Source organism: Amphibalanus amphitrite, unplaced genomic scaffold (genome assembly GCF_019059575.1).
Source record: "Amphibalanus amphitrite isolate SeventyFive unplaced genomic scaffold, NRLGWU_Aamphi_draft 000638F_arrow, whole genome shotgun sequence".
Taxonomy (NCBI): Eukaryota; Metazoa; Arthropoda; class Thecostraca; order Balanomorpha; family Balanidae; genus Amphibalanus; species Amphibalanus amphitrite.
In genome coordinates, this window is record NW_024882132.1 from 25,169 (window position 1) to 51,769 (window position 26,601).

General features: G+C 48.7%; 1 protein-coding gene across 2 annotated transcripts in view; it reads right to left on the bottom strand.

Moving 5' to 3' along the window:
- Positions 1–26,601, bottom strand: part of LOC122363756 (transmembrane protease serine 9-like) — a 54,473-nt gene that overhangs the window by 12,783 nt on the left and 15,089 nt on the right. For both annotated transcript variants that reach the window (XM_043333366.1, XM_043333365.1), the window contains exons 6-7: positions 16,084–16,238; positions 9,447–9,607 (exon numbers count right to left, since the gene is read on the bottom strand). In XM_043333366.1, the coding sequence (XP_043189301.1) occupies positions 9,447–9,607; positions 16,084–16,238 (316 nt within the window). The remainder of the gene's footprint in view (positions 1–9,446; positions 9,608–16,083; positions 16,239–26,601) is intronic.

A 26,601-nucleotide genomic window follows, 5' to 3' on the forward strand; every position in this document is an offset into this window, starting at 1 on the left:
CCCAGAAATTCACACCCATTCAATGAAGCACGATCCCTATTTGTAAAATGTCATGTTCACTCCACCATCAATTAACACTAAACACAGCGCCCCAGTCTGGATTTCATTTCGGGGGTCAGAGCGTTCAAAATGGGCTGCGGCTAGTTACCATCCGAGTAAAAGTTCGATCCGCCAAATTTGGGATGGACTAATCTGGGCTATTAACCACTATGGAGAGAATAATTCAGAGAGAAATCTATAAAAATCTTGAAGGAAAGTTGGGAGTGGAAGGTGGTAAAGGTGTCAGAATGCGGTCGATGAAGCAGGGAATTGATGTACGTCAGCCCTCTAGGAAGGTTCAACTCATCAAGTCACCGCTGAAGTAATGTGAGGTAGGGGAAGGTGGGGTAAGACGGACCAGCTAAGGTTTGAGGCCTTATATCTTGCTACACTGCTTCGAGCCTCATATTGTTATAGTCTTCTGAATGCTTAATCCTTCCTCTTTTGACATGTGCAGAGAACGATTTTTAAATTCAAGAAATATAGGCGGTGGCTGCTCGTAAAGGGGGACAAGTCAAAATCACCGACAAGAAAAACGCGGGTTAAGACGGACCACACAGCAGTGCCTGCTATCCATTCATGTTTGTTACATTTCTGCTCTGTTCTCTTGTAAGTAGAAGTAACCAGAGTGGTTCAATAACAAAAAAGCCTTTATTCCGTACTCATACGTGGTGGAAGTGCAACTAAAAGCTAGGAAACTGTTGATTTCCGTTTAGGGTGAATGCGTGCTAGCTCAGCACTTCTATGCATAGCTCACAAGAAACAAAGACTCCTACCTGCAAAATAGCTGATTAAAACTCAGGTCAATATTTTAGCAAGATTTTTCGTCATCGGGCTAAAATGGACCACCACAGGGAGGATAGACCACAGTGGTCCGTCTTACCCCAAATCTAAATCTTGTAATTATCATGATGTAAATGTTAAAGGGACTGTCCCACCTTTGCATTAGTTCTGAGTTGAGATAGCCAAGTTGGCGGCCAGGTTCAGAAACCACTATATATCCTGGTCGCAATATCCTCAGTTTCGTGGTGTTAAAGAAATTCGTTCCCTTCATTTGAAAAGTGGGCCTTAGCTAAGGCCCTATCTCTTAACTATTAACGGCCATTTGATGACGTCATTACTCATTTGCCTTTTGAACGCCTGTCACACATTCAAGTGAAGTATCACTTGATTTACGAATAAGCCAATCAGACATAGGCGTAGGAACAGGGGGGGGCCGGGGGGGCCATGGCCCCCCCACTTTCGGAGGTGGGGGGGCCAGCAATGTTAACTGGCCCCCCCCCACTTTTTGCTGACTTAAGTGTCTGTCTGTACTGGTCTGTACCTAACCTACCACCCGGTAACTTGACAACTATTCAGCTTGCCTTAATGAGGATTCCTTTTTGTTTCTACAGCGTTATTGACCGCAATTTCCTTCACTCAATGAAGGAAACCATATCAGAGACAAGACTTTGAGTCCTGGTGACAGCATTTTGTTGAATACGAGGCGCGGGACAGCGAGCACTAAAAAGGTATAGGCAATACTAAGACAATACTAGCACGGTGCAGGAGAATGCGTATACAAACGACCAACGCTTGACCTTATCTGCTTGGGGTCGGCATAGTTCGTCAAAGGCGTACTAGCTGGGGGCCAGGGTGACCGTGCCTCAGCCTCGGTTCAAAACAGGCTGGGGGCCAGCAATGTCTGTTTCTGCCCCTCCCCCTTCCACTTTCAGTGCAGTGGCGGTCGCAGAGGGGGATCAGGGCCATGCCCTTCCCCCCTCCAAAGGCTAATCAGGGGGCCATCATATCATTTGCCCCCCCCCCCCCCAAACAACCAATGGGCCCCCATGGGCGTATGGGGCTCTGGCCCTTATTCGATTGTCACGAGCCTCAAGAATCCCACGCTAGCCATTAACAGCTCCCAAACCAGTCTTTGAGGGTCCTACACTGATCTCGGAGGGCCCTTCAGTGGCGGTCAAGCGCCCACATTGACCGCTGAGAACCCACATTGACCTCATTTGAGGGCCCTAAACCGGCCTCAAGGGCCCAGCCGGCGTCTGAGGGCCTCACACCGGCCTCTGGTGGCCTCATTTCTGTCTCTGGGGTCCCAAGACTAGCCTTTAGGTGCCTTTGAAGGCCCCGCACTGAATTCTGAAGACCCGATGCCGGCCTCTAAGGGTCCGCATCGACCTCTGAGGGTCCACCTTGGCCTGAGGGGTCCAACGCCGGCCCATGCCGGTCTTTTAGGGCCCCACACTGACCTCTAAGGGCCCATGCTGACCTGTAAGGACCCACACTAGCCTATGAGGCCTTGCACGGGATTCTGAAGACCTGATGCCGGCCTCTGAGGCCCATCTTGGTTTTTGAGGGCCTTCTGCTGGTCTCTGGGTTCCAACACCGGCCCATGCCGGTATTTTAGGGTCCCACATTGACCTCTAAGGGCCCCGCACTGGATTCCGGAGATCCGATGCCGGTCTCCAAGGGTCCGCATCGGCCTCTGAGGGCCCACCTTGGCCTATGAGGGCCCTCCGCTGGTCTCTAGGTTCCAAGTCCCGCCCATGCCGGTCTGTTACGGCCCCACACTGACCTCTAAGGGCCCATGCTGGCCTGTAAAGACACGCATTAGTCTCTGAGGGCCTTGCACTGGATTCTGAAGACCCGATGCTGGCCTCTGAGGCCCATCTTGGTTTTTGAGGGTCTTCTGCTGGCCTCTGGGGTCCAACACCGGCCCATGCCGGCATTTTAGGGTCCCACACTGACCTCTGAGGGCCCATACTGGCCTGTAAGGACCCACATTAGCCTCTGATGGCCCAAGTCGGCATCTTAAGGTCTCATCCTGCCCTTTGCAGGCCCTGTACTGGTCTCTGAGGGCCTTAACCCTCGCCGGCCGGGGGGGGGGGCGGGTGCCGCCCCTCCATAGGTTTTTTTTTTCGCGATAGCTCCGAACACGCCGGCGATAGAGAGCTGAAGCTTGGCATACCTGACCTTTGAATCAAACGGGATCTTTTGACACCAACCGCATTTTCGGGTCAGATCAGGTCACTGACCCATGTGGTCATAAGTGAACCTCTGCACGGTCTTCAGATGTCGCAACTTCGCAACGCCCTCACTGCCAGAGGAGATTTCACAGGGAAATGAACCTTGGAGGACCTAGTATCCAATAGGAGTCTCTCAACTTGTATAATGTATATCTCGGATTTTTCCTAAAGTTCATATGAGGTCAGGTAATTTTCGTGACCTCACCATTAGGTATAAGTCAATGGGGATAAACTGAAAACTTTTTCTGGCGCCGGGAACGAATGATCTCCAACTATCTCAAGCACACCGAATCGTGATTTCATGCACTCCTTGCAAGGTTCGATGCGTCACTTTTGCAATGTTGACCTTGCGCGACGTCATTTATGAAGTTATAAGGGTCTTATTAGTTTTTCGCCAATAACTAGGTACCGATCAAATTGAGCTAGCGAGTCGGGAAAGCCACCTATGGACTCAAGAAGACCTGCCGAATCGAATGATATGCGACATGACCTCCTTCGACCAATTTCGTGACCTGGGGACGCCGACCTGACCGTGACCCGAGGTCAACACCCTAAGTTTACCTCACCCAAACAAAAAGTATATCATTCGACGCGCCTGAGAGAGGAAAACACGATGCTGGCAAAATCGCGGCTCTGCGGCCATTTTTTTGCGAAGTTATTCACCAAAAACGGAACCGTGCCTTGAGGCACTTGACCTGACCTCAGAGGTCACCGGTTTTTTGTTTGTTTTGTTGGGTTAGGCCCTTTCGGTCCAATGAGACCATTTCAGAGCCGGAAGGATGATAGGATATAGGGGGAGACATTGGTCTGGGCAGGCACCCTAGTGAGTCGCCGGGGCTGAGCCCGTCCAGAGGACAGGCCACCCAGCCCCAAGGCACTCACTGCACCCGGCTACGGGGTGCGCTCCCTCGGGAGCAGCGGTGCCGCTCCAAGGGAGCAGCCCGCATGAGATAAAGTTGCCTGTCCAGCCCGGAGGGGGTTGCGGTGTGGAGGAGAAGGATTTCAGTATCCTGAGGATAGAAGCACGGAACGGTGTCAGAGGTCACCGGTTAACCTAGGACCATAAAATCGGGTATCGATCTCTGCGTCTCGTAACGGCGCACACGCTCATTTTACCGCGAGGCGCTAGCTCCACCTGGGGCGAAACGGCGAGGGGGGTCGTACCCGCCCCCCGCCCCCTCGGCCAGCGCGTATGTAGAAAACCTATAGGACCGGGCCGTGGAGGGTTAAACTGGCCTCTGAAGGCCCACACCGTCTAAAAGTCCCACACCGGCCTCTGATAAGTGATAGTCAATCAGCCCAGTTGCAGTGGTCGCTGATATAAAACCTCTTAAAAACGTTATAGGCCTGGCTGAGCCTAGCTGGGCCGTTCATGCTGATTTTTATAGGTATATTGAAAAGACTCGCTTTGCACGTTTCACGCTTGCTCGTAATGAAAAAGTTGCTGCATGCCTCTGGAATTTGCATGGGTGCCAACGGCTGCGGAGGACAGGGGAACGCGTCCATCAGTTTGAGTTTATGGACGGGAGACTCCCTGAAATTTCAACCAATTTTTTTTCTTTTTTTTGTCTCGATTTTTTTTTACCTCTGAGCATGTTTGCGAAAACAAAGTGGCCGAAATCCGAGGAGAAATCGGATTTTGGGGGTAGGTTAGGTTTTGGACCTCTGGGACCCTGCCCCCCCCCCCACTTTCGAAAACGTTCCTACGCCTATGCAATCAGAGACACTCTTGTTATTGTATATGAGCCGCGTCATATGTATTTGAGAGCAAATATATTTGCTGCCAAATTTCCCCTCACATTGACATGAAGTAAATCCTTCATTACGTCACAGATTCGATATAAATGACGCCACGATGAAATATGAAAGTCGCAATATCTCAAAAAGTATACGATGAAAACGCGTAAAAACTTGCAGAATTCGTCAAAATATCATGAGTAACATTTCCGAGTCCTAAACGGTACTTTTCTGAAGGTGGGATAGTCCCTTTAAATAGCTCAACGTTGTGAAACCTTGCCTGTCCTTAAGTGTGAATATGACAATGTTCTTCACAGTAATGTGCAAATAAAAATTAATTATACAAGAAAGACGCTTGAATTAAATCATCCATAGACCTCTTATAGTAGATCAGTTTGACGAAAAACAGTACTTTTCTCAATAACTCAAGATGCATGCGTCCTGGCCCCATAAGCTCAAGGTGGCCATTAGCGCGAAGAAAAAGAAAGGTAGCTAGTGCATAAGGCAGCAGATAACATCAGTAGTTCAGCCGGGAAGGCTTGTGGTCCCGCCGGTACGACACCCCAGACGGTCAGTCTGCTCAGACCTATCTCCTTCCGACGTTCGATTTATCCAGGTGCACGACACGGTGGACCACCGCCTCCTCCGTGCGCGCCTCTGGACCAGGGGCTGCCTCGCTGTCTCGTCCAGTGGGTGTGGCAGTTTCTCCACCACCGTCGCGAGTGTGCGATACTGAACGGCATGCGCAACAGCGAACGTACCTTCTGGGCTGGAATTCAGCACGGCAGCGTTCTGGCGTCGACCATGTTTCTTAAATGGTCGTCACCTCTTGTCGCTTTCCCAAGCTCTGTCATGGCCGGGATGTCACCCTTCATGTACGCAGATGACACCGCGGCGCTGTGCGCCGGTAACGACATCTCTACCACCAAGCAGCGAGAGCAGCGGGCGGCGGATGCTCTGGTGCGCTGGGTAAAACAGGCGTCAGGCGTCAGGACGCTGCCCAGTCCAGATGAGGAACAATTCGGGTGAGAAGACCCAGCTGCTCATTCTCTCTCAGAGTGCCGCCGACGCCGGGGACTGCGCCACCAAGATGGACGGCAAACTGGTGCTAGCTGCCGACCGACTCAAACCGCTCGAAGTGACCCTTGACCGACTCCTTTACTTCGGGGGTCACTGTCGCAGCCCCAGCGCCCACGTGGGGTCCCGTACCACGCAGCTCCGCAAGTTGACCAGACGAGGCTAGGGACTGGGGGAGCGGCAGCTCCGCGCTCTGGCATCGGGCTACATCCGTGGAGCGATCAAGTCCGCGGCCGCCACCTGGCTCCCGGCGACACCACGGTCTCACGTGGAGCTTCTTGAGAGGGAGATGCGGGTGGCTGCACGCGCCAGCACCGGCTGCCCGCTGCCCACCCGGCCCATGCTGTGATGACGGAGGCCGTGCTGATGCCGGTGGCCGCGCGCGGGACTATCCTGGCGTCCAAGTTCCTCGCCAAAGCGCGTACGCTCCCCGTGGACGACCCGTTTAGGTTTGTCGCAGCTGCGGAGCCGCGCCATCGGCTGAAGTCCGTGGCGGGCTGGCGTGAGGTCGGGCGGGCGGCTGGGAACGCCAAACCACTCGAGCCCCTGCCGCCTGCCCGCGCACCGCCGTGGCAGATGGCTGCCTGCCCCCACATATCCTTAAGCCCCAACATTGGGACGCTGCGACAGAGGGCCTCGGCCAATGAGCTGCGTCAAGCGGTGCAGCGACGTCTAGCCTCTCTTTCGTAACGAGCCACATGTGTGTGAACAGTCGGATCGGCGGACCTTGGGGTCCGCAGCGGAGAAGCGGGGCCTACGTGGAGTGGCCGGACGGCGCGAATGATGAACTACGCGCCCCGGCCGGCCAGCTCTGCTCCAGCTTCAGAGGGGAGATGGTCGCGCTCCGCTCAGCCAGGAACCGCTTGCGCGACCACCCGCGGCACCCGAACTTCTGCCGTCTTTTGCACAGACTCACTGAGGCACTCGCGACGCTGAAGGAGGGCTCAGCCGCACAGAAGACCCCGCTGGGCGCCGCCTTGTGGCCGAGGCTGGCCCCTACCGCCACATCCATCTGCAATGGGTGCCGTCCCACTGCGGCATCGATGGCAACGAGCACGCCGACCAGGTCGCCAAGGAGGCGGCCGCGCTCCCCCCGGCGACGTTCCCGGTGGATGTCGGCACCGCTCACCGTGCGGCCACCAGATCGGCCCGCGACAGCGACGTCGCGGCTAAGGCTAGGCAGACACGGCTGGTATCGGTCCCTGATGTAGGACCGCCTGCCGCCGCCGGTGGCGGTGGGGGACCAAACTTCGGCCGTCGATGTCCACCAGCTTTGCACGATCCACTGGTTGGGCTCCCGCCAGAACATCCACCGGATCGGAGGGAATCTTACCGACGAATGCCGCCAGTGCTCCGACATCGACTGCGTGGTGGGCCGGTGCATCGTGCGCCGGGAGGAGGTGGACCTGGCATCTCTTCTTCGGCGTCCAGCCCTCATGGGAACGTGCCTCCGTCGATTCGGTACCATCTTTCCGGGTCCGGAGGCGGTCCGTGAAGACGGAGAGGCCGCGACCCTGGTGGTCGCCGTGAGGACCCTCCAGAGTCGTGCGGCTACGCCGCACGGCTCTCGAAATGTTAAGGGGGTCCCAAACAGCCCCCTTGCCACTAATAAGCCATCCTGGGTCATTGCAAGTAGTTCACTTAACCCTCGCCCGCACATGGGGGGGGGGGTGGTTGCCACCCCCCCCCCCAGGTAGTCTTTCTGCTCTGCACTCAACATTTTTAGAGCTAGAAGGCTGATTTTTCGTATAGCTGCTCGTCTATCCTTTCTTGATGTCCACTGAAAATTTCAAGTTACTGTGATTTTTGGTTTCGGAGATATGACCTTGTTTGTCAGGTCATGTCATGACCCAAATGGCCAATGCTCAACATATTGCGTTTGCCATGGGCCTTATGAGCTTTTGACACCCTGATTTCGGCCTTTTTTGCCAGTCTTACCTCCCACCTATCATGGAACATGTTGTTCGACGATGTACAGGGGTCAAGGTCAGGGTCAAGGTCAACCTAGGTCATCTAAGATAATTGCGTTTTAGGCAAGCTGAATTTACTTTTTTGAAGTTTTTTGACTGCATTTTTGGTAAAAGCTTCTCAGATCATGATTTCATGTAATATGAACCCAAAAACAATCGGTGCACACATCAGTATACACACAGACACACACAGACATACAAACACATATAATTGACCTTGACCTAACTTGACCTGAAATGACCTCAGCAGCAAAATTCTGGTCGGGTAGTGTGACAAAGAGGTTCTAGCTGGCTTGGCACCAGAAAACAGCATCGTCATCGGTATTTGATAAGCAGCACGCTTGATATCCAACGGTGACCCAAAACAGCAACATTTTTTAGTTTGACCTGACCTGGAAGGTCAATGACTGACCTGAGAAGGTAAAACTGTGTATCATTGGATTCGTCTCTTCCCAAAGAATCTTTTTGGTCTTTACCGCTAAGCTCTATCTCCAACAGGAACGAAATGGCGCGGGGGGGGTGACAACCACCCCCCCCATGTGCGTTCTAGGATGGGAAAATGGCATGTGCGGGCGAGGGTTAACGAGTTTAAACATTCTATTGACCTGTGCTTCATAGAGCGTGGTACCATTTTTGACACAATTGACGATTAGATAAAATTGAAATGATATGGTGTCCGTTGTGCATATGATCTGAAATATGTACCTGTGAAATGTGAATGATACTGATGTGAAAGGAGATGAAGTCATGACGTTCTTACCATGACGCTAGTGTTCTTGTTTTGATGTATCATATATTGCAGCCATGTTGGGCACCAGTGGCCTGTTGTTGCAATCAATATATGTTATGTTATGTTATAAGGGTAATCAGGAGCTTGCCACTAATAGGGTTAAACAAAACACGCGTATGGTTCCTTTGATTGTAGCAGATGATATTCTGAGTGACGACCATCAAAATATCCAGGCGCCTAATTTGTACTTCTGCTCCCAGACGCATAAGTACAAATTAGGCGCCTCGATATTTTGATGGTCGTCGACCCAGACTGAGATAAACATAACAAATGACCATTTTCAGTCGGTGCGCGACATAACTTCCCGCCCACGAACACTATACAATTTCCACTTTGCTTCCATTACACCTCGAGAGGTATAATGAACATAATCAACAGCCTGGATCCATCAAACGCCTTCGGCTCCGACGGCCTAATTGTACGACTTATAAAAATGGCTGCTGCTGATATTGCCGTAGCATTATTCAAACTTTTTGTTTAGTCTGCACGTGAAGGCACCCAACTCAATAGAAACAGGCAACAGTGAAGGCAGATTTCAAGTTCCCCGTCTGAAGCTGGATTGTATCGGCCGATTTACCTTCTACCATGCCTATAAAAGATTTTTGAAAAAGACTTATGTTCGCACGGATTCACGACCACATTCACAGTAATTCACTTATTGTATCATGAGAATTCCAAATTTCGCCGCGCTGCGCGCCGCAATTATCTTTACACACGCACACAAACTGGCAGGTACGGTCAAAACCGCCCCCTCCCTACCTTCCCACACGGCTAAAGTATAACTACCCCCCGCTCAGCCATTGTCGGAGATACCTGCTGTACAGCCGCTGAAAACGGATGGATGCATTTCTGGCGAGTTGCGCCGGTACGTTGAGGCAGTGCGCCGCCGTGAGCACGTGCATGTGGTCGATCAGCGTGGCGCCGCAGTGCAGCTTATAGCGGCCCTCATATAAGTCCCATATGTCGAGCAGCACCTGCCACAGGAGCCGAACGGGGGGAGGGGGGGAGGGGGAGGGCGTTGTCAGCCAGCAGTGCCAGTGCCGCCACACAGGGTATTTTGAATGAAAGGTACAACGAACTATGGGATGATTTACTACAAGAATGGAAAAAGAATTAATGCTTTAGTGGGGAAAAATTAAGGTCACGTGTTCTCGGGATCACGAATAGGAATTTTATGTTATTTGTTATCAAAGATGATGCATTCATGCATGTGGGCTAGGTCGGGTCAGTTCAAGTCAGGTCAACCAGAAGGCTGGCTATCTATAATGGGAGTGAACCATTAATGACAGCTTCCTAATATGTTGCATGCAGTGCCGACTGCCGGCGGAATGCATTTCTGAGAGGGTGGGCAAGATATCGTGGGGGCCTCCTGGCGAAAAGGGACCTTTTGTGTATGGGGGCCTCCTAAATCCGGTGAGTGAATGAACGGAGGGATACCTAAACGTATATCACCCAACTAGCATAACCTACTCTACAGGCATATTTTTCTGCCTGCCAATCCAACGAAAACAGAATTCAAAATTGCAGTTATACTTTGCTTAACCCGCGCCGTGCTGGGGGCGTTTTCATGCCCTTTTTGGTACACCTTCATACCTCTTTTCCGCATATTTTGTGGAAATTTCAGACCCGGGTCGTTCAAGGTCAGGTCACCAGGGCCTCGTTTCATAAAACTCTGCCGTAACTTACACCTTTCCGTATTTCACACCCTTTCAAACTACGGAGCGTAAATAAAGCCGTTTCACAAAGCCAAAACGGGAATTGTTTACACCTCCGTAACTAAGCACATTTGCGTAGTTACCGTAATTTATCAAGTGTCCTACAAATTACAATTTCATATCAACACTTATTTTTTTACGAGAAATTAGAAAACAATTATGTTGAATTTAGATCTTAAAAATTATTTATGAAAAAAACAAAATTGATATTGATGACCATCCTTTATTAAATCAATATATTGAAAACAGCAGAAAGCCAGCTAAGCAGAAGTGCCTAACTACGAAAGTGGCGCGGCGCGGCGAATAAACAAAATTCCGATAGTGGCCACAAAAAGCGACTGGTACAGAAGATTTGCAGTTTCTTTTTCTCATTTTGGCTGTTCTTTCTTCCTCACCGGGCTCAACATTATAAAATATATCAAAAATTAGCTTCGAATCTTCACATTAACTCAAATTCACGCAACATTTTTGTGCGTAGTTTACACCACTGATATCAAGAGCTTGATAAAATATTTGGCGTTAATTACGTCGTTTTGTGAAACCCAAATGGCATCAATTGGTCCGGAATCGAGCATTTGCCGTAAATGAAGCTCCGTAATTTCGATGGCGTGAATTACTCCGGTCTCCGGCTTTATGAAACCGAATTGGCATCAAATACGCCAAATCTGGCATAATTGACGGAACGCCGTAAGTAATTCCTTTTATGAAACGAGGCCCAGGTCACGTCAAGTGATCTTATCTCAGAAAAAAAGTTCAAAGGCTCGCTTTAGATGCACCGACTGAGCGATCACTTAACCCTCGCCGGACCTATTGGTTTTCTACATACGCGCCGGCCGAGGGGGGGGGGGGGGCGGGTACGACCCCCCCCCCTCGCCGTTTCGCCCCTGGTGGAGCTAGCGCGTCGCGGAAAAAACGAGCGTGTGCGCCGTTACGAGACGCAGAGATTTGTACCCGATTTTAAGGTCCTAGGTCAACCGGTGACCTCTGAGGTCAGGTCAAGTGCCCCAAGGTACGGTTCAGTTTTTGGTGAATAACTTCGCAAAAAACGGCCGCAGAGCGCCGATTTTGGCAGCATCGTGTTCGTCTCGCTCAGGCCCGTCTAATGATATACTTTTTGTCCGGGTCAGGTCAACTTTGGGTGTTGACCTCAGGTCAAGGTCAGGTCAGCACAGCCAGGTCACGAAGTTAGTCGAAAGGGGTCATGTCGCATATCATTCGATTCGGCAGGTCTTCCTCAGTCCATTGGTGGCTTTCCCGACTCGCTAGCTCAATTTGATCAAGAGTTATTGACGAAAAACTAATATGACCTTGATGACGTCATAAATGACGTCACGCAAGGTCAACATGGCAAAAGTGACGCATCTAACCTTGCAAGGAGTGCATAAAATCACGATTCTGTGTGCTTGAGATAGTTGGAGATCGTTCCCGGCGCCAGAATAGCAGTTTTCATTTTTCCCCATTGACTTATAATGGTGAGGTCACGAAAATGACCTGACCTCATATGACCTTTAGGAAAAATCCGAGATATACAAGTTGTGGGACTCATAATGGATACTAGATCCTGCAAATTTCATTTCCCTGTGACATCTCCTCTGGCAGTGAGGGCGTTGCGAAGTTGCGACATCTGAAGACCGTGCAGAGGTTCACTTATGACGTCATAGGTCAGTGACCTGACCTGACCCAAAAATGCGGTTGGTGTCAAAAGATGCGGCTTGGATCAAAGGTCAGGTATGCCAAGTTTCAGCTCTCTATCGCCAGCGTGTTTGGAGCTATCGCGAAAAAACCCTATGGGGGGGGGGGGCGGCACCCGCCCCCCCCCCTCGGCCGGCGAGGGTTAACCCGCGTCCCACTGGGGTCTGCGTATAACACGCCCTACTGGGGGGGGGGGGGATGTCCATCAAGACAGCCCATATTCAGCCCAGATTCAGCCCAGATTCGGGACACTTCCAATAAGGCTAAAACTCGCACACAATGTAGGTACGTACTCCTGACAATTGACATGCCCAATCCACAGTCCGAGTCATTCGGTGGCACTCCCAGCCGTTTGACCTACAGAGGTCAGCAAAGGTCACGTGGCCCTAATTTGTACAGTAGATTGTGGCGCACCCAGTAGAGCTAGAGCCCTAAAACTGGCACCAATCGACTCGCCAGCATCTAATCTTACTTTCCCAATACTCATTTGACCTCTCAAGGTCATGCAATGACTTAAGGTCATTTGTGGACTATGTCGAAAATACATATGCACAGCAGTTTTCGAGTAGATGGATTGACCGGATTCCAAATCAAAGCACATCATCGGCCAGCCTATAGGCCGTAGTAACTTTCCTTAAAAACCGCTTCTCGATATGTGACCCCGTTTGACCTCGGCAGGGCAAAATGTACAAATAAACGACACTCCATACGTCGCAGCCCGGATTCAGCCCAGATTCGGGACACCTCCGATCAAGTTGAAACTCGCATTCAATGTAGGCCCTGACATGCCCAATCCACAGTCCGAGTGATTCGGTGGCACTCCCAGCCGTTTGACCTACAGTACAGAGGTCAGCAAAGGTCACGTGGCCCAAATTTGCACAGCAGATTTTGGCCCACCCAGTAGAGCAAGAGCGCTAAAAATGGCACCAATCGACTCGCCAGCATCTAATCTTACTTTCCCAATACCCATTTGACCTCTCAAGGTCATGCGATGACCTAAGGTTATTTGTGGGCTATGTCGAAAATACACTTGCACAGCAGTTTTCGAGTAGAGGGATTGACCGAATTCCAAATCACAGCACATCATCGGCTACCCGATAATGTGCTTTGATTTGGAATTCGGTCAATCGTATTTTCGATTGCCGCTTACCGCGTGTCGCTACGTGGCCTAGAAGCCGAGTAAGAAGGGGGGGGTGTTCAGACAGCCCCCCCCCCCGGCCCGGCGCGGAGTCTCAGAGCACCGGCCCGGCGCGGGTTAAGTGTACTTAAAATTTTCCTTATTATTCGGTAAACTTTCATTAATTAATTAAGTCCAAATTAACCAAGTAGCATCATATCGCATATCATTCGATTCGGCTGATCACCAGGAAACACAATGACACCATTTTTTAAGCTCTAGCGTCATTGTGTGCCAAGTTATTGGCAAAAACGTCATTTGACCTCAGTTGACCTCATTTGACCTGACTCATGGATATGTTCGCCAAATAAAGAAGCACCAAGTGACATGCTGTTAAGTACTGTGGTTTCAAAGCACAAAAGTGATAGAACGAAGCGGAAATCTCCAAGTATTTTCCGAATTGAATATTTTCCCATAGGCTTAACATTACGACGCAATGACCTCTAACTGACCTCAGGTCAGTGACATAAAAATCTTAACTATATGTTATACAACTCGGTGACCTTAACACATCCTGAAAGTTTGAAGGAAATCAGTCCAAAACTGTGAGTTGGACAGGTGTATAAAGAAAATTGAAATTTGACAATGACCTTGTACGGTTTTTCTGACCTGGTGACCTGACCCAAGGCCACCCGGACCTGAAATTTTCAGGTCATATGTAAAAACGCTGCCCCATAGGCTATGCTAAATTTGGCGGCGCTGCGCCCCGCCGTTTTTACGCTATCTTTGAAAAACCTTAGGGGGGGTTGCATCAACCCCCCCTGCCAGGGCGAGGGTTAAAAACTGAGCTCCTGGGAGCGATAGCCGTGGTTCAATGTTTTTCGTCGAATTCGGCCAAACATGACGTCACTCTGACGTCATTTCCGGCCAACCTATGGCAGCTGCGAATTTCATATTCTGACACAAGGTGTCAAATTGATGCAGCCGAAAGTACTGAAAGTTTGGCGTCGATAGGTCAAGCGGTTTATATGGAAGTTATTGCAGAAAACGGGAAGGGGGCTATGAATAGCCCCCCCCCCCAGTGGGGCGCGGGTTAAAAAATCAGAAATTATTTCGAGTAATAGTATGCATTAAAAGTTAAAACGGATTATTTTATATATCTGTGACCTAAGGTCAGGTCAAATTTGCGACCTCTCCACTGTAACTGGGAAAAATTGAAGCGCGCCTCTTTTGGACGAATGTCGTTCTAAACCCTCTGAAACATCTGTTCATGGCTAAACATGACACACTGAATCAGAATATTGCACCTGTGATCCCTCTCTGTGCCCCTGAGGTCATCTCAGGTCATGAAAGGTTACAAACAGTTTTTTTTACTATAACTTTTGATAGCGACGTGCTAGAGCGGTGAAAACACGTCAGATGTGTTCAGCTCGACGATACAGATTGACTGATATGCAGCATGACCCTTTCCGGTCAGGTCATGACCTTAACCTGAGGTCGAGGTTGGCAGGGGGTGGCAAAAACTGGTTTTTGCCAGTGGTTTTAACCGGTTTAAACCGGCTGGCAGAAACCCTGGTGGCAAGAACTGGCAAAAACTGGCTAAAACTCAGATGACCAAACCTACAACTTTTCTAGTCAGGAATGGATTTGAAATGTACAAATGCATTTCTGGTAGTTATATAGATGCACTAAACATTCTGAAGCTGCCTCATTACTTACCCCTGCTTAAAATGTCTATGCATGTCGGTAGACATCCACAACGGAATGTATTTCCATGTAGGGGAGAGTGGGGCAAAGCAGCCACGGTAAGTAGGGTGCCATGCGGTGCCGTGCGCTTATCAGTGGCAGAGACCCCTTCGCACTTCTGATTGTGCAGGACTTACCCAGTCACCCTTGCACTGGCTCATTTGTCACCCCCAAAAGGCATCTTCCTAGCTTCTTATGGAAAGCCCATGAAAATGTTTCTGAGTTATGAAGCATTTCAATTGCAATGGTAATGTCACTTCTGTTTGAAAGCATAAAGCTTTCACCGAATTCTCCTTAAAATGTTTCATGTTCAAATTCATGTCTAGCCATAGCATTGTGATATTTCTTAGTTTTTGCCAGTTTTTGCCACTTTTTGCCGGTTAAAACCGGTTTAAACCGGCAAATGGCATAAACTAGTTTTTGCCGGCAAAAATGCCAACCCTGCCTGAGGTCAAATCTTAAAAATGACTTTCTAAGGTCAGCTTAGTTTAGTTGACGCTTCTCGACAAGAGGATCACGATGCTGGCAAAATGAATGTCGTGGCTTTCTCGAGTCAAAAGTTCAAAAACATGTTTTGTGAAAATGGCTCATTTTAGAGTTTTTGCCCTCTGGAGGCTAAACCGTTGACCTGAGGTCAAATCTGAGAACAATACCCAGAAAGGTCTGTAAAGGGCTACCAAATGCGCTTTACCGCGGCGGTGTAGCTCCATTGGTTTCCAAATAAACCGTCGGGTTTTTTTTCGAAAATTGATCACAGCACGACACTGGAAAACTCAGGCCACCAGCACGGCGCAGGTTAACACAAGCTGAAGCTGTAATACAACAGTTATCTGATCTCCGAGGACGGAGGACTGAAATACTTTGTGGAAACTACAAAACGTCGGGTGAGGTGATCACAATTGCCATATGTCTATTTCTAAATCTAGTTATACACATGCTATACATTGGACACCGTACAGCGCCCGGCCCCGCCAGAAGGATCCTAGCGCGCTGAGTAGTTGCCTCCAGCCGCGTCATCGCGAGACCCCGCGAGGCCCATAACTGAGTACGTTGCATGAATAGCCGTGTCGCCCCCTGAATGAATGCTAGTCCATATCGCTATGTGCAGGTAGCTACCCGTCACCACATCCGAACGGAAGCAGCAGTCCCGGCACTTTTTGATAGCACCTCGCACACTCACCATCCAGGGCCAATGGGTAGGGTTGGCGAGCCTTCCGCCCACGATTTTTCTTCCGAAATCTTTTGAATGTGTGCCTGTCTCCTCTTCCATCTCACGCAGCTTCTCTATCTTCTCAATAGCAGTTTGACGGTGCTTTTCTTGTGGCTTGCCACATACTGTAACAGTTCATAGTCAAACAGAAACTGGAAGAGACAAGTCATGCGCAAACCAAAGTCATCTGAAGATAAAAGAAGGCACATGCATGTCGTTTTCGCGACGGAATAGTGGGTACCTATCATATATCTGTTAATCCCTTTGATTGTTAAGGAATTGTAATACACCTTTTTGCGTTAGCTTTTGACCATTATTTGTACACATTCGCCATATAGGTGGCGCTACAAATGGGCGGTTGGTCACAAAGAATCACCCGAATCACCATTGAGCAAAACTATTCGGCGGTCCTCCAATACAACTCGGCGTTGAGTGAATGGCTCAACATTGTGAAAAACAAATCGTCAATGGTCGAAAATATTCTTCATATGCCAAGCTGGCTCACTCAATGCCGAAGTCTGGCGAAGTGTCAAACTGTTTTGCACATCGCTCATTTCAGTGTTCAATCTGTTTTGCTGAATGGCTAAAATGAGACACACAACGCCGGAATAGTTGTGCTCAATGTCGATTGTCGAAATGGCTCCCCAAACAGTTATGGCGAATGGTAGAATTCACATGCAAAAAGGTGTAGCTTTATTTTGTCGGTTTTTTACCTTTCAAATGAGGGCCAGTTACTTTGTTGCTTTTCTATATTAACCCTCGCACTTTTAAGGGAATAGACCCCCACCCTCGGTTTTTCGCGAAAAACTCAAGCAAAAAGTGGCTGATCGCGACAAAACCTTCAGTACCCTCGAGTTACTCAATTTTACACCTACTCTGAAAATTTCGTAAATCTGATCCAAATGACCTTTGAACTGTGACCTATTTGTTGAGACTGTTTGGTCGGAACCGCGATTGGGCGTATGCCAGATCAAATTTTCCACGCATTTTTAGCCTTTTTGACTGTAAATGTTCAAGAATTCAAATGATATTGGTCCCATGCATGATGATGGGTATCAAGTTCACTGCAATGTCATTGACCTTTGATGACTTCTGACCTAAATGTATGATGAAGACATCATCTGTGAACGAAACTAGCATGACATTCGTGTAAATGGGAAATAGGCAATGGGAGCGTGTTGTTTTTTATGTTAAAATCAGTTACACAAACACATGTGATTCGGGAATAATCCCTTGATCACATCATATAAAGTAGCTATATCCAAATACAATCGAGGTACATACAGCTATATCCAACACGTTCCCATTGCCTTTTCCATTTATATCAATACGTCTATCAATGACATTCGCGATCAGCACCTCGAAAAAACCTACAACCTCATTTTACGAAGTTCTAGTGCAGATCCTGACTTTCCCGACTTTTGGCTCATTGGCCAATGGTCAGACGTAGAAGGTGAAGCAGTGACCATGGATCTTATAATTGGGTATCATCGGCTTCCTGCCATCCGGGCAGCACGCTCTTGGCAGGGGGTCCAACGGACCCGCCTTGCTCCCCCCATGCGTTCGACGTTGACGAAACACCGACACGGGCGAGAGTAAAGGTATTATCAGGGTTGTTTTCTAAACATTCGGAGTTATTCAGTGTAACGTGCAGATGAAGGTGGCTGGTGCCTCAATCCGAAGTCATTCATACCAACTTTGCCTAATTTTGAAATGGTGGCCCTGGGGGGGGGGGGGTCGTCGCCTTCAAAGCGGCCCCCTGATGTGCGGGACCCCACCCATTTTTCGAAATCTCCATTTTTATGGGCATTCTGCTGAGCAGGCCCCTATGTCTGCACGATGACCCCGAGAGAGTTTGTATTGGGAAGTTTTAAGCGCACAATAGTTTGGTAATACTAATCAGTCGATGTTCTAGTAAAGCTGAACTGGACCCTTTCCTTTTGCCCGAATAACCCCCTGTCAATAATTTCATATAGCCGGACGGCAGCCCGCACATGAGAAGGCCCAAAATCTACGAATTTCTTATAACTGTCCCTTGTTTGCAAGGTCTCTGTGTCACGGCATTTCTAGGAACAGGCTCCGTTACCAGGCCCCTAACTAACCCACGCCCTGCAAGAGGGGGGGGGGGGGGATCTGAACATCCCCTGCGGTTTTTGGCAAATATTATCATACATCTTTCCCGTACATAAGACAAAGTTCAAGTCACCAGGTCACGTCAAGTGACCTCATCTCATAAAAAGTGTCAATGTCTACCATAGCTACGAGTGACTGTTCGCTTTGAAACTTTTAGCGATTGATAAGAGCAGCACTAAGTACAAAATGTTTATCTCGGAATTTTGATATCGGTGACCTAAGGTCAGGTCAATTTAGTGAACTCTAAGTCAATTGAAGTAAACGGAAAGGCGCCTCTTTTGGAGGAACGCCATGCTAAACAACATCTAACACTGGAATTGGATTACAAATAAATATAACATACTGAACTTGAAAATGACACCCGTGACCTCTCTTTATGTACCCTAGGTCATCTCATTGGGGCATATGCCACCTCCTCGTAAATGTTACATTTAATACCGTAAACGGGGGTGACTGCCGTGTTTTCAACTTTAGACGCCTGTATTCTTTAAGCTTGTTAACTTATTGGGATGACTCAATGTTCAAAACACGGATGAAGATTAGCTCTTTGGGTTTTGCTATTATCGTATTTATATCTTCCCTAAAATATAAATTATTAAGGAAAATGAGTCGTGGCAAAGTTAAACTGAAAAAGGGGTTACTTTGCCACTATGCCAACTAATGTTTTTTTTTTTTAACGCTAACAAATACTTTTCAAGCATTTTTGTTCCATAGCATGGGGAAGGGCAACCATCCTTAATTGTTTAATAGGAAAAAATAAAGCAATTCGGTATTTTTTGCTCTTAAATGATGTACAAAAAAGGAGAGATACCTTACTATTTATAATACATTATATTTGTTGAAAATAACTAAGATTTGATCGTAAATAGAAACTGAAAATGGTTCAGAATAGATAAATAAGCAAAGATATTATTGTATTGGCACTCTAGGACCTTGCCGCGTTTTTCCAGCGGCATTAAGAGGAACAGAAAGAGGACGTTCTTGCGGGAACTTAACTTACCGACATCCTTATTATCAGCGTTTTGATCTATAAAATGATACATATTTTTTCAGCCAGTCTTATTGGCAAACTCAGGAGTTGTAGATGATCATGGCTGTGCTAAAAGGTTATGCCCAGCTTCATCCATTTTTTATTTTGGTAACCTTTACCTTTTTATACTCCCACTGTGCATTCCTGTGTTAATTTTTAACATATAAACTTTTACATTCAAGAAAACCAGTTGGGAGATCAAAATGATGCTACATTTAAAACTTATTTTGAATTGCATCGGATAAGTATTTCATTTTTGCATTGATAACATGGTGGCAAAGTCACCCCAGCCAGCCATCCCAAATGGGGCCCACATGGGCTGGAAGTGGGGCATCTGGGCGAATGTGGGCTGGGCTACATCTGGGTATGTCATGGGCGTCCAACTGGGTCCCAGATGGGCTAGATGTGCTAACTTTACGTGCTGGACTTGGCCAGCGCCTCCACTGTGCCGCTACCCTGCCTGATCTGTGCCGCTACCCTGCCAGACTCCTGATCTGACAGCCGCCTGGGCACACCCCTGCCCGCGTCCCTGCGAGGTCGCTGATACCTACTGCGTCGCCGGTGTTCGTTGTGTGGTGCCGCGGCCGCGGGGGCGGCCGCGCCGGCAGTTGGTGACTATAAATAGACGCAATACGGCGCTGACGGACCGCTCGGGCCTCTATCACTATCGTTACAAACTCTTCCCTTTTTTCACAATAGGTACGCATCCACGCTTCCGTTCTCTACCGGCCGCCGGCCGCCTACCTGCAGTGTTAGCGTAGTGTAGTGGTTAGGGTCCCCGCATCATGTTCCATAGGTCTTGAGTTCGAATCTCCGGGGATCTAGTGAGAGGCAAAGGGTATGCGGTTCTCCCACGTGTGACCACATTGCTTTTTGGGATTCACGCGGAAATAGTGGACGACATAAGCTAGGTACCAAATCCCAATTAAATTCCATGTGCGCTTTTTGCATGTGTCCGTCTGAGTCCCAACTGGGAAAGCCCGTGTGGGACCCATATATATGCATATATCCCAGCTGGGTCCCATATGGGCCCCACTTGGGCTGCCCATGTGGGTCCCAACTGGGAAAGCCCATATGCGGGCTCAATACGGGCCCCAGATGGGTCCCACATGGGCCCCGTCTGGGGTGCCCAGATGGGACCCAGTTGGACGCCCATGACATTCCCATCTGGGTCCAAGGTGGGTAGCCCAGATGGGTCCCAGTTTGGAGCCCACTTGGGGCCCATGTGGGCCCCACTTGAGAAGGCTGGCTGGGACCCCATGTGGCCTGCAATTCACTTGAAAAATCGCCATCAAAAATTTTAGCTAAATGAAGTGACAAATGCCAGTTTTGTTGGATATGCTAACTTAACAGCCTTGTCATGATATACCATACCAAGTTTCAGCATCGCAGTTGGTCTAGAACATGGTTATTGGTTAGATAATAAAAAGTTCGGACCTCTTCAAATTTGACCATTTCAATGACTCCAATAAAATGGAGCCCATTTCGGTATTTAGTGGTAGCTTATCTCTCAGTGTTGGTTATGTTGGAAGGCCCATCAATTATCTTTCATTTGTGCATCGTAAAATATCGCTGGAGATCACCCTAAAACATTTTTTGAGAAGCATGGCAAAGTCACCCAGCATGGCAAAGTCACCCCCGTTTACGGTAACTCCAATTTTTGGGGGAAAACTGATTACACCTTTAGGGACAGCTCGGGCGCTCAGACGGCCTCGAATGACTTTGCACCAGTGACTGTTGATGATGGTTACGACGATGATCCTGGCAGTATGGTTCACGCGCGCGCCGAAGACCGAGATATAAGAACGGATAATGGAGGGGAGGGAAGGGCTTGAATTTGAAAAGAATGAGGCAGGACTGACACCTGACAGGCAGACATCTGTGTCAAGTGGAAACAACTCTGACGTGATTCCAAGCTCACCATCTGCAACTGCAGCTGAAGATGTCTGTATGAAAGCTTCTAGTTCAAGTCTCAATGAAGTTTCACGACAAAAAAAAAAAAAACAGCGGGAACTGCTCGACAAAAAAGGACTTCTGACGCAGCATTTGAAACTTATCTTGAGAAAAATATCGCATTAGAACAAAGGAAACTAAACATGGAAGAGAAGCGACTGGCCCTAGAGGAAACGCGTCTGGCGTTGCTGGCGCAGCTTGTGCATAAGAACTGCTCGTGCCAAACGGCGGAAGTAGTATTTGAAGAATAACACTGAGACTGAGTGTAAGATAGTGGTACCCGGCTGGTATAATGACACACTGGGTCAGCGTACGACTACGTAGAGGCCGGCTGGTTTGGAGCCTTGCAATGTTGTTTTGAGTAAGGAGTGAGTTTGCTTTCTTGCTTATTGTTTGTGTGATGCAGAATAAGAGCTTTGCGTTATGTTGCCTGGAGGCACTAGCAATATCACCACTGCGCTGTTCTCGTGACATGAGGGATAAAATAGCAATGTGTTATTCGTTGTATAGTCTGTCCTCTCGCCCGTATAGGGGGGGGGGGCGAACGGCCCCCTCGGTTTTTCGCGAATAACTCGCGAAAAAGGCGGCCGATCGCGAAGAAACTCTCAGTACCCTCAAGTTAATCATTTTTACACCGAACCGGAAAATTTCATGACCCTGACCCAAATGAACTTTAACTCGCGCCCTGATGGGGGGGGGCATTTTGGCCCCCCCTGTGGTTTTTCTTAAATAGCGAGAAAACGGCGGCGCACAGCGCCGCCAAATTTTGAGTACCTTACCGGGCATCAATTTGACACCTTCACACAAAATTTCAAGTCACAGGTCACCTCAGGTCAGGAGTTATTGAGGTCAAACTGAGGTCATGTTCGAGTAAAAATGAGCAAAAAAACATGACATCTTGAAACGCTACCAATTCTACAGTTACCAACCAATTTTTAAGTTCTTTATGTGGTTGTGTAGAAAAAAGACGGCGCTACAAAACTGCTATCTCAAATTTTCGAAATTTTTTATTAAATTAATTTTTCCCCATTGACTTATAATGGTGAGGACACAAAAATGACCTGACCTCATATGACCTTTAGGAAAAATCCGAGATAAACAAGTTGTGAGACTCATAATGGATACTAGATCCTGCAAGTTTCATTTCCCTGTAACATCTCCTCTGGTTTTGAGCGGCATTTATACAAAAGAGGCGCATTTCAATTTTCTCCAATTAACTTATAATGTAGAGGTCGCGAAATTGACCTGGCCTTAGGCCCTTGGGTCACAGTTATATAAAATCCGAGATATATATTGTATGCATACTTACTCATATCAATTGCTGTTTTAAAGTGATCGCTCAGTCGGTGTACATAGGTATAGAGCCTTTAAACTTTTTTTCTGAGGTAAGGCCACTTGACGTGACCTGACCTTGAACGACCAGGGTCTGAAATTTTCACAACATGTGCGGAAATGATGTATGAACCGGTGCCGCCGTTTTTAAGATATTCACAAAAACCTGAGTGGGGGGGGGGGGGGCGTAAACACGCTTCCCGCCCCAGCACGGGGCGGGTTAACCCCGCCCGTATTGTCCATTCCATAGCGTCTAGCATATGGGAAAGGTCCGTAGGAACCCGACTTACTTGTTCGGCTCCTGATCGGACATGTGAAATGATCACGTCGGCCCTGTTCATTTCACATGTTGGCACGTGATGTTTCCAATCACAAAATGTCTGGAACCGCGCAAATAAAATGTGCTGACATGCGTGGAATCACCATTCTGGCCTGGCATGGTATCCATAAAGAGGTTACAGGCCAAAGGTCATTTTATTCAGGGTCACGTTGATTTCCACCCCGTCGCCGCCGGGCCGGGACATCATGGCCGCCCTGTACCTACACGAACGCCGAATAGACGAACACCATGGTGTAGACCCAATTGGTCTGCAGGAGGCGCTGGTGCTCTGGCCGCGCCGGCACGCGTGCTCCACCGCCGGCAGGCCGGACAGCAGCTCGCACGTGCGGGACTCGGTGCCGAGCAGCTGGGCGGCCGGCAGCACGGGCCGCCGCCTCGGACCGGGCAGGCCGGCCGGCGGACGGCGCAGGCGGGCCGCCACCAGCGGCGGGGGGCCGTCGTGGACGGCAGCGGGGGCGGGGGCGGGGGCGGCGGGAGTGATCACGACAGGAGCGGCAGCCGGCGCCGGGGCGGCAGCAGGGGCTGCCGCTAGTGCAGCGGCCGGCGCATCCGGAGCCTCCGGCGCTACTTCGCCGTTCGGCAGTGGAGCGGATCGTGCTGCATGGTCGATCATGTTCGCACCAGCCACAGTTGTTCCACCAGCTCTGCCCTCCTCCCCGCTGCAGCTGCATACTCCCCTTGTTGCAGCTCTCCCTGCTTCTGTCCCTCAGGGATGGCTGGTGCCGCCAGACCGTTGTCCTCCTCCCATTGGTCACCCAATTGCATGCTTAGGTTATGCAGCACACAACACGCTACGACAATTTTCGTCGCTTTTTCGACAGACTTGGTTTCCACGTAAGTCAGCCTTCGGAACCTTGCCTTGAGTAGACCAAACCCGTGTTCCACTTTGACTCTTGTGCTTGACAGGACTTTATTAAAGTGTTTCTTTTTTCGGTTGTTGACTGGGTCTGGGTTTAAGTAGTTTTGATTTTCACGGAACGGCGTCATCAGCCAAGGTTGCAGCTGGAAGGCAGCATCGGCGATGAGGAATTTTCCTCTGTCAAGAAAGTTTTCTTCCATCAGTCTTTTCCCCAGACTGCTGTTCCGGAAGATCCTCGAGTCGTGAACCGACCCTGGCCATCCTACGCAAATGTCTCGGAATAGTCTTTTGGCATCGCACACAGCCAATAGGTTTATTGAATAGAAGACCTTCCTGTTGACGAACGCTTCTGGGTCTTCAGTGTTGACCGGTTTGTTCATTGTAATATGGCATCCATCAAGGGCACCAACTGCACAAGGCAGTCCATGCAGGGTCTCAAAGGCAGCACTGACGTTTTCTTGCTCCTGCGCCGTCTCTGGCATCCTGATAACATCAGCATGCATATCGGCCAGTAAAGATGTCACTTCGGCAATATACTTCAGTGCTGTCATGGTACTAACGCCAAAGAGCATGGCGACCTTCCTCAAGCTCACCACACTCCCCAGGTACTAGAGGGTAAGCAGTATCTGAAATGAGGAAAACAAAGACATCGTCATAAGTTATGACGATATCATAACACATAGGCGAGGGAACAGGGAGGAGGGGGGCGGTGGCCATAGCCCCCACTTTCGGAGGTGGGGGGAGCAGCAATGTTAACCTGCGCCCCGCTGGAGCTCCTTGACTTCCACTTCCACGCCCTGCTGGGGGGGGGGGGGGGGGAGGAGTTGAACACAACTCGGTTACTGGGCTTCTTAGCGATACGGGAAAGGCGACGTTCGAAAAAGCGTAAAAATAATGACGAAAGTTCTCTGGTTACTTTTTTGGTGAGGTCAACAAAGGTCGGGTCACCGGAGGTCATCCAATATTCAACAAACCGGCACATAACTCGAAAGCTAATAGAGCTGCAGCGCCTCGGAAAACGCAATTATTTGATTCTTCAATTATTCAATTATCCGGTTATTCGGTTGGGGATATTCAGCGCCATAATCAAGAAGCATGACAATTGATTCCCACTTTAGGCAACTTTCTCAACATGCAACAAATTAAACTTACCCTGCATGTGCTTCGAGCATCAATAATTCCTCTTCATCGTTATCTTCAACAAACACCGGCTCAATTTCTCTCTCCAGTTCCGCTCGAAGATATTCATGCAAGTCCATATTGACACACTATAGTTCGTTTTTTTTTCAAAAGGACGCTGGCTCCAAGTATGTTTTTCGAACAAGCACGTGTTTTAGCGAGCAAAACCAGCAAAACGAGCAAAAACTGAACCTGAGAAAATCGAACGTCGACTAATTTTAACATGTGATTTCTTCCCGATAATTTCCTTATGTGCGTTTTGGAACTAGCTATGAGAACAGTGGTGACGTCATGCTGTCGAGCATGTATTGCAATGTAACTTATAACTATCATGGACGGAACCGCTAACGCGATTATAAGCTCAGCAACAGTGAAAAACTAAGTTTCACCCAAATTCGTTGACACTTGTCCCATTGCACGGACACTTGGGTGCCTGCTGCCACCAGTGACGTCATCATAGTATGTCCATTTTTAAGAAACAATTTCCAGCTACTTACCGTGCACAATTTGAAATCGATTATTTTTTCGGTAAGAAATTCTTGGCCAGACACCAGGGGGAAGCACTCGCCTTGGCCGTATAGGGCCAGAATGTCTAATGATTTCGGCCATGTTGTGTATACCAAAGTCTTGAAAAGTTGATCGCTGCAATCAAACTGCAAGCATGAAGCAGCAGCACTTTTGAGAAGTGTACCTCTCACTAAACTGCACCTCTGCTACCGTAATGCAATTTATATTTCTGGTATACACAACATGGCGGAAATCGATAGACAAAAACAAGCCACCAATGGTCCTTCCAGTCATGGGTGTAGGAGCGCCAAAAATATTGGTGAAGGATGTCACCTGAACCTTCGGAGAGGGTGCAGGACCTTACCGCAGTGGAGGGGGGGGGGGAAATTTCGCCAACTCCTGTTTTTTTTTTTCTCGCAAATGTCTCACGCCATTATAATCTACTTAACGTCAACTTTTCAGTACATGCCTAAAATTCAATTTTTAGGTATCCAAGCATACCTTTGGATACCTACCAAAGGTATCCACCATCCAAGCATACCTTTGGAACCTAAAGGTATGCTCCACTGCATTTTTTTCGTGACCAAAGTCTTACAACTTTCCCACGAGTAAAAACAAGCCAATTTATTTCGATATTCACGGCATTTACTGAGACACATTTACACGTTTACCAACTTCAATACAGTTTTCGGCTTTACCTATCATTTATTAAATGGCGTGAATTGTGAAAAAGGTGGGCATAACGCTTCATAACTGAAAGGATGGGATAATTGGGTACCTGTTGCCGTTTTAGCCTTTTTGTTCATCCCATTCGGCATTGCTTTTTTTAACATTAGATCGACCGTCGAACCCAGTCGTTCCAGCATTGGTGAAGACCCTCACCTGCATTGCTCAAGATTGGTGAAGGATCCTTCACCAATCTAAAACTTTGGTGAAAGGTATCCTTCACCAAAGAGATACGTTGCTACACCTATGCTTCCAGTATATATTAGAGTTCAGTGCCAGACACTGAAGCTGCCAAAACTCACGTGAAAGCTTCGATATTGCACTTTGAGCCAGCGTCCTTTTGAAAAAAAAAACGAACTATAGTTTTTAAATCTTTACTTTTCTTTCAGTTTTCCATTCAGAGGACTTCCTCATACTGAAGGCAAGGCG